General features: G+C 37.4%; 1 protein-coding gene across 1 annotated transcript; it reads right to left on the minus strand.

Moving 5' to 3' along the window:
- Positions 1-9978: 9978 nt before the first annotated feature.
- LOC132500682 (fatty acid-binding protein, adipocyte) lies at positions 9979-14148 on the minus strand. The gene is made up of 4 exons (XM_060115796.1): positions 14061-14148; positions 11327-11499; positions 10626-10727; positions 9979-10161 (listed from the first exon to the last, which is right to left on the minus strand). Exons 1-4 carry the CDS (start codon positions 14131-14133, stop codon positions 10111-10113), a joined length of 399 nt encoding a protein of 132 aa, XP_059971779.1. The 5' UTR covers positions 14134-14148; the 3' UTR covers positions 9979-10110.
- Positions 14149-15208: the final 1060 nt, after the last annotated feature.

Genomic DNA, 15208 nt, shown 5'->3' on the forward strand with positions numbered 1-15208 from the left:
ATAGTATTGACATCTTCCAATCTATGAATATGGGATGTCTTTCCATTTATTTATGTCTTTTAAAAATTTCTTTTATAGTTTTCATTGCACAAAACTTCCACTTTCTTGGTTTATTCTTAAGTATTTTATTCTCCTTGATGCTATTGTAAATGGAACTGTTTTCTTAATTAACTTTTTAAATTGTTCATTGTTAATGTATAGAAATGCAACTGATTTTTGTGTGTTGACTTTGTATCTTGCTACTTTGCTGAATTATTTATTGGTTCTAACAATTTTTTGTAGGGGGACCTTTTTTCATATAAGATCATACTTTCTGTAAATAGAAATAATCGTATTTCTTTCTTTCCAATTTGGATGCCTTTTATTTCTTTGTCTTGTCTAATCACTCTGAATAGTACTTCCATTACTACATTGAATAGAAGTAGCAAGAGTGGATATATTTGCCTTGCTCATTATCATAAAGAAAAAACGTTCAGATTTCACTATTGAGTATAATGTTCACTGAGGTTTCTCATATATGGCTTTTATTATGTTGAGGAATTTTCCTCCTACATCTAGTTTATTGAATGTTTCTACATGTAAGAATGTTGAATTTTGTCAAATGCTTTCTCTGCATCAACTGAGGTGATTGTGTGGTTTTTTCTCCCTTCATTCTGTTAATGTCATATATTACACTGACGAGTTTTCATCTGTTGAATCATCCTTGCATTCCATGAATAAATTCCACTTGAGATACTGCTTGTGTCATTTTATTTCAACTTGTAGGACCCTCTTTAGCATTTCTTGTAGAGCAGGTATAGTGGTAACTCCTCATCTTTTGTTTATTTGGGAATACCTTAATTTCTCCCTCATTTTTGAAGGAAAGTTTTACTGGATACAAGATTCTTAGTTGACCATATTTACTTTTAGCAATTTGAATATATCAGCTCATTGCCTTCTGGCCTCCAAACATTCTGATAAGAAATCTTTGGACAATATTATTAAGGATCACTTGTATGGAATGAGTCACTTCTCTCTTGCTACTTTCAAGGTTTTCTCTTTGTCTTTGTCTTTTGAGAGATTGTCTTTCATTGTTTCAGGGTGGGTCTCTTTGGGTTCAGCCTACTTGGAGTTTGTAGAGCTTCTTGGATATAAACATTCATGTCTTTTATCAAATTTGGGAAATTTTTAGCCATTATTTCTTCAAATATTCTCTTTGCCTCTTGGTCTCTCTATTGTCCTTCTGGGACTCCCACAATGCATATGTTGGCCCTTTTGATGGTGCCTCTCATGTTCCTTAGGTTCTGATAACTTTTCTTCAGTCTTTTCTTCTTTCTGTTTGTCATTTGATAATTTCCATTGTCTTACCTTCAAGTTCACTTGTTCTTTCTTCTTGTTCAAATCTGCCTTTGAATACCTCTAGTGAAATTTTCATTTCAGTTGTTCTTTTCAACTCCCAAATTTCCTTTTGGCTTATTTTTCGGTTTTCTATCTACTGATATTTCCATTTTGTTCATACACTGTTTTCTTGCTTTCTCCATATTTTCCTTTAGTTAGTTCTTAGAGCATCTTTCAGACAGCTCTTTTAGTCTTTGACTAGTAAATCCACCATCAGGTCTTTCTCAGGGACAGTTTCAGTTGGTTTAATTTTTTCTTTGAATGGGCTAAACTCTCCTGTTTCTTTCTATGTCTTGTGATTGTTTTGCTGTTGAAAACTGGAAATTTGAATTTAATAATGTGGTAACTCTGGAAATTACTTTCTCTTCCTGCTTCTTTGTTGCTTTTTGTTTTTGTTTTCTGATTGCCGTAGTCTGGCTCTGTGCCAAGGACCATGTTACGGTATAAACTTAAGATCTTCTCATGTCCTTTCTGAGCCTGTGGCTTTCCCTTGGCATGCACAGTGACTTTCTAATATCCTCTGTATATGAAATTACTTTTGAATATCCTAATCTTTAATTATGGCTCCTTAAAGAGGAAAAAGTGAAAAATGAAGGGAAGGGGAAGGTGCTGGCCCTTTAAATTTCTTGGAAATCACTTCAGTGGGAGGGGGGAGGCTTGCAACAATGGGAGGAAGCACAGCAATGGTGACCACCACCTCTTTGTCTGCACTTCAGCAATCAGAAGCAGCAATCAGCGATTAGAACACACATTCCTGATATTTGGAGGATAGGGTCTACATTGCCCACCCTCTCTCATACAATATATGTGCAAGCTCCTCCAGTAATATATGCACAGCTGTCAGCAAAGGGGCTGAGGTGTGGAGGATAGGTAATGGATACTGTGCTAAGAGCTGAAATTGACTGGATTTAACCACATTTACCCTCTAACACTTTCCCTGGAAGATGTAAGCCTTTGATAGACCCCTGAGTTCCAAAATACATGAGAGAGATTCTGCTAGTCCAATTGTTTCCTTGGTAGAAAGACAGATTCCTAGTGCTTCATACTCCACAATCTTCCCAGAATCACAGTTTTTATAAAGTATATTAAGGTTTTCATTTCACATGAATTGATGCTCCATCTCTTTTACATTCCTTATTATTTAGCAATAAATTTTGATTGTCAATCTTTATATAGATATAGTAGTTAACATTCATAATTTCTGGTTTCAGCTGTTGGGGGGATGGTTACTTTTAATTTTTATATCATTTCAAAGTTACAGAAAATTTGCAAGGACAACACAAATATTTTCCATAAACTCTTTCTCAGATTCTCTAATTGTCAACATTCTAACACGTTTGCCTTCCTTTACATATATATATATATATATATATATATATATATATATATATATATATATATATACTTTTTTTTTTTTTTTGTGGTACGCGGGCCACTCACTGTTGTGGCCTCTCCCATTGTGGAGCACAGGCTCCGCACGCGCAGGCTCAGCGGCCATGGCTCACGGGCCCAGCTGCTCTGCGGCATGTGGGATCTTCCTGGACCGGGGCACAAACCCATGTCCCCTGCATCGGCAGGCAGACTCTCAACCACTGTGCCACCAGGGAAGCCCCTATATATACTTTTTTAATAACTTGGGAGTAAGTTGCAGAAATGTTGCCCCCTACTCCCCAAATAAGAACCTTACCTATGTTACCACAGAACATCCATCAAAATCAGGAAATCAACACCAATAACAATATCATTATTAAATCCATACTCCACTCACACCATAGCAATTGTCCCAACAGTGTTTCCTGTTGCTAGAAGAAAAAAAAAGACTTATTTTTCCTTTTTTCTTTCTCATCCATGAAACTGTCCATGATCATGCATTGCATTCAACTGTCATGTCTCTTTCACCTCCTTCAAATGGAAATATATCTTTAGCTCTTCCTTGTCTTTCATGATTTTGACATGTTTGAAGCATATAGTCTGGTTACCTTATAGAATAATCCTCAGTTGGGGTAAAATGCTGTTTCTTCATGATTCATTTGAGGTTATACATTTTTGGTAAGAATACTCCAGCAATGATGCTGTGTTCTTCTCATTGTGTCATATCAGAACACACATGATGTTAATTTGCACAATTATTGATGATGATGTTAACTTTTGTGTGTGTGTGTGTGTGGTACGCGGGCCTCTCACTGTTGTGGCCTCTCCCGTTGTGGAGCACAGGCTCCGGATGCGCAGGCCCAGTGGCCATGGCTCACGGGCCCAGCTACTCCGTGGCATGTGGGATCCTCCCAGACAGGGGCATGAACCTGTGTCCCCTGCATCGGTAGGCGGACTCTCAACCACTGCGCCACCAGGGAAGCCCGATGTTAACTTTTATTACTTAGGTAAGATGGTATTTGCCAAGTCATTCCACTGTAAAATTTATTAATAAGCAATTAATTAATTTTATCGTTCTCTTTCATGACCCAGTTCAAATACATCCTCTATGTTGAAAACATTCCTGACTACTCCAGCACATACTGACTACTCTGCTTGCCCCTGGCTTCCTTCCATTCCGTAGATTATACCACATAGTTTATCATATAATTCATGTCTTCCCCTATATTGTGTCTTTATTCATTCCACTAAAATTTATCAAGTGATTACCATATTTGTAGGCACAGTGCTAGATGTTAGATATATACATAAGTGTGCTGAGACTGTGTCAACCTAGTGATGGAAAAGATGAGAAATCAGAATGTGGTAATATCATGTTATAGTAAGAACACACACATTTTTTCTGTGGTCAAGGGGAGGAAGAGTTTAACTCTTCTTAGATTTGGGGAATGAAGGATGAGGGAGGAGGAGAAACTATCAGAACAATTTTCCCGGGTGATGTGATGATGTTCATGCTATTTCTCTACTACATTGAGGGCATGAACATGAGCCGTTACTCTTTCCGTGTTCCAGATGACAACTAGCACAGGGAAGAGCATTCACTCACTTATTCAAGAATTGTTTACTGAGCTCTGAATCTCCTGTTTACTGTGCCAGGGTCTGGGGACACAGCTACAAATATGACACAATCCTTGTCTTTGAGATCTCTTTCTGAGAAGTACCCGTTTGATCCTGTCTCTCTTCCTTTAAGAGTAGAATTTCCTGTATGCTTCTGCATGTATGTTGATAGAAGCAATGTCAGTGAAAAATTATGTGAGCTTCAAAGAGGTCCCAGGGAGGAAAAATCAGAGAACTGATGTTGTAGATATGTCTTGTTTCTGCAGCCTTAATTTTATGGTAAAAATATAGAAAACAAGAAATTGACTTATCCAGCAAATTTACATTGGACTGAATCTTCTTACTCTATGCTTCCACATCAACAGAAAAATAAGAATTAAACTTGAATAGTACATTTTGAAAAATTAATAAATTCACAAATACACATACATAGAAGTGGCACCTGAAGCAACTTTTTAAAGGATAAGCACAGAGGCATGTTTAAGGTATGGGAAAGGCTTAGAAAGAAGGGAGAGGAGAGTTTTAGACAGGAAGGAGCAGACTAATTCACACACACCAAAAAAAAAAAAACCTAAAAACAAAATATCAGAGGCAAGAAAGAGTATGAAAAATTTTTGGTATGATTGAAGCAAAGAATGTGTAGAGAACAAGAGCAATGATAAAACTAAGGAAGTTAGATAAGTACAAGAGCAATGATAAAACTAGAAAGTTAGATAAGAAAAGGCAAGCATAAGACACATTTACATGCCATGCTAAGGGGATTGGAACTTCTGTGGATGAAATGGGAGCCATGTAAGGGTTTTAATCATTAAGTGTCCAGGTCAAATTTTCATTGTGTAACTATCATTCATGAAGTCTACAGGGCTTGGAAAAGAGAGGAGAGGACAGAGACTGAAAGAAGGAGATTTATTAGTAATTAAGGAAAAAATGATAGTGCTGTTGGTGATGGGAATGAGAAAAGCAAGCATTAAAATTTTTTAAGTTAATACAATCAACATGTTTTTTTAAATTTAATTTATTTTTTATAGAAGTACAGTTGAATTACAGTGTTGTGTTAATTAATGCTGTGTACAGCAAAGTGACTCAGGTATACATATATATATTCTTTTCCATATTCTTTTCCATTATGGCTTTTCCATTATGGATATTGAATATAGTTCCCTGTGCTATACAGTAGGACCTTGCTGTTTCTCCATTCTATATATACCAGTTTGCATCTGCTAATCCCAAACTCCCAATCCAACCCTCTCCCACCCTCCTCCCCACTTGCCAACTGCCACTTCTGAGGTGCTGGAAGCAAAAGCAGAGTACTGCAAATGATCCCTGCACTCCAGCCCAACCCACTGATCCATCCCTACCCTCACCCCACTTAAAGGACCAACTGGCTGCCCCCACCCCGGGGAACCAGCAAGAGCATCTGTTACTTGTTTTCATTCCCTCGTGCTGCATCATGAGTTCCAGTAAAGCGTGGCCTGAATTTCTCGTCTGGCCTCTTATTAATTTCTATTGATTAAGGAGTCCAGTAACTCAGGTTGGTAACAAACAACAGCAGCTTGAACAAAATGGAAGTTTATTTCTCATGTAAAAGTCCAAACAGGGTGTTGGTACTCTGTGGATGGCAGCAGCAAGTGTGCCCCATCTGGTCTTTTTTTTTTTTAATTTATTTTATTTATTTATATTTTATTTTTGGCTGTGTTGGGTCTTCGTTTCTGCACACAGTCTTTCTCTAGTTGCTGCGAATGGGGGCTACTCTTCATTGCGGTGAGTGGACTTCTCATTGCAGTAGCTTCTCTTGTTGTGGAGCACAGGCTCTAGGCACACAAGCTTCTGTACTTGTGGCATGCAGGCTCAGCAGTTGTGGCTAGCAGGCTCTAGAGCGCAGGCTCAGTAGTTGCAGCACGTGGGCTTAGTTGCTCTGCAGACTGTGGGGTCTTCCCTGACCAGGGCTTGAACCCGTGTCCCCTGCATTGGCAGGTGGATTCTTAACCACTGCACCACCAGGGAAGTACCCCCATCTAGTCTTTATGCAGGTGCTCTGGGGCTTCTGTTCTTTTGTCGCTCAGTGCTGGTTTGCATTGTGGGTGGTGTCGAGGCTGGACAAGATGCCCAGAGACAACTTCAATTCCAGCTGAAAATTAGTGGCAGGAGATGCAGGAACTGAAGAACATGAAAGGGAGTTGCCAGTCACGGCAGATCATGGTGTGGCTTCTGGTCTCATACACAATCACAGGGGCCTTGATTCCTTCTACTCCTCACTAGAGGCTCAGGGGCAGGCATTCAGCTCTCTTGGTACTACAGTCCCTCTTGAAAGATTTCCTTAGTGAACAATAGTCATTTCAGATTCTGATCATCTACCTGTTGAATGAGTCTGAAATGCTTTGCAAGCCAATTGTTCTTCTAGTGGGCAACAGTGGTTCCACTGCCCAGTCTGGACAAAGAGGAAAAGGTCTGGATGAGCCTCAAGACATCGCCCCCAACCCAAATTGCTTCCAGACATGACCTTTGTTATTGGTTCTCTCTCCTGTGACCTTGCAATGAGAGAAGAAAGCAACTTTATTCCAGAAAATTCAGAGGCAAACGAAGGCTACAAGTGTCCCACCCAGGACCCTGACCTGGAAGGCCAAAGAGCAGATCCCATATTTATATAAGGAATTAGCAGAGTCCTGTCAGTCCCAAATTAGCTCAAGGCTTTGGCTTTGACATGAATGCCAGTCAACACAACCCATGTGATCTGAAGGGTTTTAAGAAGCAAGTTTGTTCCCACATTTGGAACAGAAACTAAAGTGGGACCAAACAGCCCTTGTGAAAACTGGGCTAACCCAGTTTTCCTGTAACTCCAGGCCTCTGGGGTTTTATCCAAGCTGCTCAAAAATGCATTCCAATATACAGTAGATTCAGACAAATACTGTTTGATTCCACTTATATGAGGTACCTAGAATAGTCAAATTCATGGAATCAGAAAGTACATTGGTAGATGCCAGGGGCAGGGGGGGTGTGGTGAGGGGGTGGGAAGGGGGAATGGGGAGTTAGTGTTTAATGGGGACAGAGTTTCAGTTTAGGAAGGTGGAAAATTTGGGAGACAGATGATGGTGAGAGTTGTGGGACAATGTGAATGTACTTAGTGTCACTGAGCTGTACAGTTAAATGTGGTTAAATAGTATGTTTTATATTATATGACTTTTACTACAATTAAAAAAACATTAAAAATAAAAAAGAAGGAAATGCAGTTTGAAGGCATACTTTCCATTTTCTTCCAAACATACATTGCAAGGGTTACAGAACCCAGATCAGAACTATAACATACACTGCACGATCTATGACAGGGTTGGTTGACACAACCTGCAGAGGAATGCCAAGCAGGAGGGCCTGTATGCATGAGAGGGCTGCACAGGCAGTGTGATAGCAGCATTCCAGGGAGTCGGAGCCGTCCACGAGAGCACCTCGGGACTAGCCCTTGCTTCAACCTGCCCCCGACTCATTTGCCGTATGAAGCTCTTGGGTCCCTGCCAGACAGAAGCTCAGACTGCTCTGCACCTCCCACTTGCCCCGGCTCAGCACTCCCTCTGAGTCCAAAGCAGTTCATCCCGAAGTGGAAATCCAGGGCCACCACCCTGTTACATCCTCACTCCCAATCTGTGTAGGATGTTCTGTCACGGTCAAGGAGCTACCACACCTTTCTCACTGCTTTGCTGCTGATATTCTTGTCACCCAGTTCTGGTGCCTTCCACAGCCCTGCTTCTCCCCATTCAGCAGCCCATCCTCCTTGCTCTGCTAGTGCTACCCAGAGCTGTGGCTGCAGATAAAAAGCCTTCTCTTTTCAGATCCTGGGATACTTTATTCGTTCTTTTGTCTCCCGGGAGTTTTCTATAACCCTCAAAGCTGTGCTCTGATGCTGGCCTTTGGGTGTGGCCTGTGGTAGGTGGTATCCCTGGCATCAGCAAAGGCCTTGAATCAACATGATTTTTTAAATAACATAAATGTTGTAAAGTGAGGAAAAAGCCATATTGGAGGAAGATTTTAAGATTTGTGGAATAGGCAATTATAATACATCCTGATAATCACTGAGATATGGAAAGTAGAATAGATTTAGTTATTAGGAGTGGATGGAAGGAGGAAGTGAAAATTTAGTGTGGAACGTGTTGTGTTGAGGTGCCTGGGACATCCTCTTGGACGTCTTCAACTATTTTCTTCTTTCTAACTTTCTTTTCTCCTTGAATGATCTCATCACCAGTTATGAATTAAGTCACTACTTGAATATTGATGGTTCCTAGATCTATATCCCAGCCAGGATCGCTCTCTTGAATAGCAAATTCCTATGTCTATTCCCTACTTAGTTTTATAGACTTAAACTTTGAACTCAGTTTTCTCATCTGTAAACAGGAATATCAAATCCTCATCATAGGATTATTTTGATAATAAATTAACTAGAACATTCAAAGTGCATGGACTATAGTAAGTGCCTAATAAATATTGGTTTACCAAGAATTTTCTTAATCAGTTCCTACAAATCTTCTCTTTTTGAATTCTCCAATTCTTGAGTAAAGCCAAAGTGAGAGTCTAACACTCTGTTTTTGAAAAGGAAGTAAATAATTGTGATCAAGAACTTAATTTACCTCATATGGTTTCTCCATATCTTGGTGTTACACATACGGTAGGTATTCAGAAAATAATAAACTTACTTTTAAAGGAAGCATCACAAACAGAACTATATCAACTACAGGACACACTTTAAAAGATTTTGGCTTACTATAAAAGGTAAGTACGTGGTTTGGAAATTTCAGTCTATGTACATGGAACTCCAATGATCTGTAGAGGTGCTTTGAAGTTCCACAAAGTGCAGAAGAAACAAATCTCACACACACCCACACCCCCCCACACACACACAAATGAACACACACCCCTACCTGGGAGGCCTTATTATCATTTTTGTTTGTTTTATATATTGGAATTCCATGGAGATTTTATTTGAATAGAAAGTTCCAGAACACAGTCAATATCTTATTTGAATAAAAAGTTCCACTGGTAAGAAAAAAAGAAAAGATTTGGAAATGACTACAGGAACATTTGCATCATTACTCATTAAAAGCCTGTCACCTCTTTTCTGGAATAAATATTATGGGATTATTTGGACTTAATTCTTGAGAGATTCCAGGGATAGCTTGGTTTACTAATAATTTTTCAGATTAAAACTTATAGCCTAGAAATCTTTTTCTACCCTCTGCATTGTTACTACACTTGTCTCTGTCTTAATGTTCTAGGACAGATATATGTGAAATGACAGTACTTGGGCCAGCTGACTGCGGACAATTTCACTACATTTAAAACTACCTTAGGTCTCTGAGAAATTATTACTTGACTGTAGTTATACTAAAGAAGGACTTCATATTCAGTAATAACACATATTTATCATTTTCTACCTAAGACAATGGAAAAGTCACTATTATTTTTTTCATCTTGGATTATTGTTTTAAAAATCATGTACTGGAAACAAAGCAATAATACAATTTTCTATTTCCTTCACTAAATTATGAGTAAGAAATTATCTAGCACAATAAATAAATCATTACATAGCCTTATAAATCTAAAAAGTTTTATTTAACCAACACAACCATATCGAATAAAATCAGTCTGGGGGAAAATTAGTTGCTTGCTAATTAGTGGAAAATAATATATGTTTGGACAACACACCCAACAGAATGTCATAGAGTTTGATGCAAACTTCAGTCCAGCTCAATATCCTTTGGCTTATGCTTTCTCATAAACTCTGGTAGCAGTGACACCATTCATGACACATTCCTAGACACAAAAAAAATTATTGGTAAATCCCTGGGACTAAACCACTTATATTTTGTTTATTGTCTCCTTCAATGTTGGAAAGGAAACAATATTCATCAAAAGATATTTGCTCTGGGCTCTTATTATATACCTGATATTGTAATAAGCTAGGGAAATATAAAGATCAAGAAGATACAAGTCTTGCCCTCAAGGAATCTTACAATCTATGTGGTGAGTGAGAAACATAATTAGAAATGCACAATATAATATGGTTCATATTGAGAGGGATGAGGGAATGCTTCCTTGGGGACAGTATACCTACACTGAGCTTAAAAGTATGAAAGATAATTGCCAGAGTGAAACCGTAATCCCAATAGACTAACCTTTTGTTCTACAAGGGCAATTATCTGTTTCTCTAGGTAGAATAACGATTATGGGATGACCTAGCAGTAGGATCTAGAATTAAGTAGCTAGAAGATACGCACCACCACCAGTTTATCATCCACTCGTTTTCTCTTTATGGTGGTTGATTTTCCATCCCACTTCTGCACCTGCACCAGGGCACCTTCATCTAAGATTACCGTGCTCTGCGGGCATAATAAAAAAGTGATTATAATGATGGAGGAAAATAAAATTTAAAAATAGAGCACTTTTATTTGCAGGAATATTTTGAGGTAATTAGTAATTTTAAATTACAAGAAAATGTTGCAACGAGAAAACAATGAGTGCCAAAACAACAACATACAAAATTATATGTATATTACAATCAGAATATTATACAAACATGCACTTGAAAAAATACTGTGAAAGAATATAGATAATAAATTTATGTTGAGATAGTAGAATCATCGGTGATTTTTTCCTTTTTTTCCCACTCTTTTATAAACGTTCTCTAACACTGTTACATTATTTTAATTCACTTCAAATACTATATACATATATATATATATATACATATGGTATGACAAATAAATTATGTTAATCATTTTTTAAACTAATAAGGACAACTTTATAGAAAGGGAAAAAATTCACCAGCTAAATATTGAAGACAACGTAGTTCAGATCTAGGAGTCAGGGATCCTTGGCTTACGGTGGAATGGTTTTCCTCCTTTTACAAAATGGCTTCTTGTAGGCAACGGTCATTTAGAAACCAGCCTTTACTCTGCTCCAATTCCTTATTCCTCACCTTGACTTTCCTGTCATCTGCAGTGACTTCTTCAAATTCCTGGCTCAATTTGAAGGAAATCTCAGTATTTTTAAAGGTACTTTCTGATCTAATGGTGATCACATCCCCATTCACACTGATGATCACATTGGGTTTGGCCATGCCAGCCACTTTCCTGGTAGCAAAGCCCACTCCTATAGTTGGGAAAAGAAAAATGTCAAGTTTACAATTTTCTCTCACATCTTTATTTAAGAAAGAGCAGTAGTGTGTGTGTGTGTGTGTGTGTGTGTGTGTGTGTGTGTAGGTGGGTGCACATGTGCATAAAAGGTGAAAGTCTCCAGTGAGTTTCTTAAAGGTCTTATGTAAACATCTCTTGCAGATAAGTAAAGTAGGTTAATACTTAAAGAACACCTGAGGCACAATTAGATGTAAGTCTGTTCTTTAAATTTCCACTTCCAGGTTTCAGATACAACTCTTTAGGAGACCCATTGTTAATTTTCCACAAGAATATGTACAAAGATTAAGTCTTGTGGGACATACATATTTTAAAAGTCACTGCACTCTCGAAATAACTGGCCGTCTCAACCATGAGGGCAGCCACTGTCATTTTACTCAGTTCATGAAACACTTGGGAATCTCTACCTTTCCTTCTTAGATAACAAAAGTGATCCAATCCATAGTCAAAGACAATAGGATTTGGGGGGCCACTATACAGTTACTCGATTAAAAATTAATCTGCTTTGGTGTACAAAATTCACATTTCATGGCATTTGCTGCCAAGTCTAGTTTTCTTGGCTTTTCCAAATTACTCCACCATGAAGTGAAGATTTTGATTAATTTTTCCAAAAGTCAAAATGTTTCCTGCATGCATAACATTTTAGAATGGTGATGTTCCCAATAAACTATAGCAGATGTTAAAGAGGGCTTAGGCATCAATTGTGAAAATTTCAAAGTTTAAGAAATCACTATTTTAGTAAGTTCAGAAATTAATACTTTGATTCCCAATCACTTAAGTGGCAAACTCCTCTTTTTGCAATAGAGGAGTGTATTTTTGGGGATGTGTGGCAGCTATGGGACGAACACTTTACAGCCTAATGTAGACAGCAAGCAGTACCTTACTGCCGCTGCATAAATTATAATTTTTTTTTTTTTTTTTTTTTTACAAATTTAATCAGTTATACATATACATATGTTCCCATATCCCCTCCCTTTTGCATCTCCCTCCCACCCTTAAATTATAATTTAAGACTGTTATAGATGTGTTGGATTTTTTAAATGCATGTGCATAAATCTACGATACTTTTTTGACTACTTATAGATACCAAAATTTAGGAATAGTGGGGATCAGGGAGGCAAATATAGTACAAAACAAGCAATACCGAGGCTCTGATTTAGCTCCCCTTCCGAAAGTAGCAACAAGTGGGAAGATAATATGCTGCTTCACAAGTCCTGTCTCTATTACAAAATATAATAACCTCAAATACATGGAGTGAGTCAACATAGTGAATGGATGCAACATCCGGTGTGGTTCCAGACTGGCCAAGCTTATGAAAATCATTCTCTTCACTGACTTGATTCTGTTCTCATTTGACTGTTGAAAACAATACCTGCTGACTGAAGGTAATCAACTAGAGCAGCTAATTTCAGGAGGTATCTTATTATCTTTCATTACCATCAATACCTTATCATTTTAAAACACAATGGTATAAGAATTTACACATAAACACTAAAAGTGTAAAATGTTTCTAAAAATAGTAAATAGTCTCAAATATGGACATATCTGTATCAGTGCATATTAATTAGTTTATTGAATTACAACCAGTTGATATTCTACAAAGCTAGGTTTCACTCATGTTGAAGTCCTTGATTTCCCTCTTGTCTGCAAACAAGGAAAACAGTAGTTATAGACAAGCAAAAAATACACTATAAGATTTAGAAGAAGGTTAAGTCTTGAGATTTAGGGATTCAATCATAACCTCTAATAAAGATATTGTGAAAAAAAAATCCCTCCCCAATTTGCAACCCCTGGATACAACCTGATCATGCATGCTGTGGCTGCCTGAGTGAAATACTGCCTCTCTACTCCTTTGCTTTACCTTTGTAATTATCTGGGGAACACACAGGCAATGTTACCAGAACCTAAAAACCTGAAAGCCTTTATTAGCAATAATTCTATGGCATCCCATATAATTGTAAATCATACAAATATTTAAGACTTTTAAGGAACATATTTTCTGAAATTAAGATTTTTTCTCCCATAAAACAACCACACATTTTAATGGATTGACCTTAAAACAATAAAATACTTGGTTAACATATATTATTCAAAAAATTACATTAAGATGAGAAATACAGTGCTTTCAGTTTCAAATAGAAATTATTGCATGCTAGGAAATACAGTTTTATTTCCAATTTATTGCTTATTTTATATGCAAAAGGAATCAATGAAAAAGAGGTAGAGAGCCAAGTAAACCAAAGATACTCAAGTTTATCAATCAAATAAAATCTTGGCATTTCTGTACAACATAACAATTCCACTTATACTCTTTTTCATATTAGTTCCCCTTTAGGAAGCATTAGTTTTGACTTCCATCTAGAATGTTTCTAGAAACAAATGATTCACACATGTTACTTTTATCACCTCTATATAGAAAGCAGCATTTCATGTCTGGCCAGTGCTTCCAGAGTGAAAAACAGCCATAAAGCACTCTTCCCCAGAGAAACAGTTATAAACCCAGCCAATGTATTTCCTTACCCACTTCTTTCATGTAATCTTCAAAGTTTTCACTGGAGACAAGTTTCCAGGTACCTACAAATGCATCACACATTTTGGGAGCTTTCTAGAATTATTCTTCAAAGTGAGAAAGAAGCTGCAGCTTTCAGGAAGGTGCTATTACCCTCTGAGTCAAGAAAACTTCCTTTTAAAGATACCCAGAACAAGTGATTTTAGGAATAACCAATTGGGAATGGTATCAGATCATTTCCTTCATTGCCAGCCTCTGCAGTTTTTCCTTTGAGTCATGTTTTTAACAGAAATTTCTCAACTTTGGTTCTCCCTGGCAAATGGTCATAGAACTTAAGAGTACAACTTATTTTTAACCATTACAGAATATTTTAAATATTCCTGTTTTGACAGTTTAATATTCAGTGCATTGAATTTCCTCCTATTATTTTCATACATATTTATCCCAGTGTAGAGTACAGCAGGGTAATTATCTTGGGATAAATTTTGACTCCCATTTCCGGAGTTTCTATTAAAATTACAATTATGTGGTTCATTTGAATAGAGGAACATAAGAATTATCTTGTATATTCATAAGTAATTGCAAAGGCTCTTTGGGGCAGTACTGTCTCAGGAATTACCTGGAAATTAAAACAAAATAAGTAATGGCATTCTAAAAATATTTATTTATTTATTTATTTATTTTTATACAGCAGGTTCTTATTAGTTACCTATTTTATACATATTAGTGTATATATGTCAATCCCAATTCCCAGTTCATCCCACCACCACCACCACCCCCCACCCTGCTTTCCCCGCTTGATGTCCATACATTTGTTCTCTACATCTGTGTCTCTATTTCTGCCTTGCAAACTGGTTTATCTGTACCATTTTTCTAGATTCCACATATAGGTGTTAATATACGATATTTGTTTTTCTCTTTCTGACTTACTTCACTCTGTATGACAGTCTCTAGGTCCATCCACATCTCTACAAATGACCCAATTTCATTCCTTTTTATGGCTGAGTAATATTCCATTGTATATATGTATCATATCTTCTTTATCCACTCATCTGTTGATGGGCATTTAGGTTGATTTCATGACCTAGCGATTGTAAATAGTGCTGCATTGAACATTGGGGTGCATGTGTCTTTCTGAATTATGTTTTTTTCTGGATAT

This window comes from Mesoplodon densirostris, chromosome 13, assembly GCF_025265405.1.
Source record: "Mesoplodon densirostris isolate mMesDen1 chromosome 13, mMesDen1 primary haplotype, whole genome shotgun sequence".
Lineage (NCBI taxonomy): Eukaryota > Metazoa > Chordata > Mammalia > Artiodactyla > Ziphiidae > Mesoplodon > Mesoplodon densirostris.

Excerpts from the sequence above, each read along its gene's own strand:
- LOC132500682 (XM_060115796.1), bottom strand. The coding sequence starts at position 14,133 with ATGTGTGATGCATTTGTAGGTACCTGGAAACTTGTCTCCAGTGAAAAC. Across the intron at positions 11,500-14,060 it reads AGATTACATGAAAGAAGTGG|GAGTGGGCTTTGCTACCAGG; the intron begins GTAAGGAAATAC and ends TCCCAACTATAG. Across the intron at positions 10,162-10,625 it reads TGGATGATAAACTGGTGGTG|GAATGTGTCATGAATGGTGT; the intron begins GTGCGTATCTTC and ends TTTTGTGTCTAG.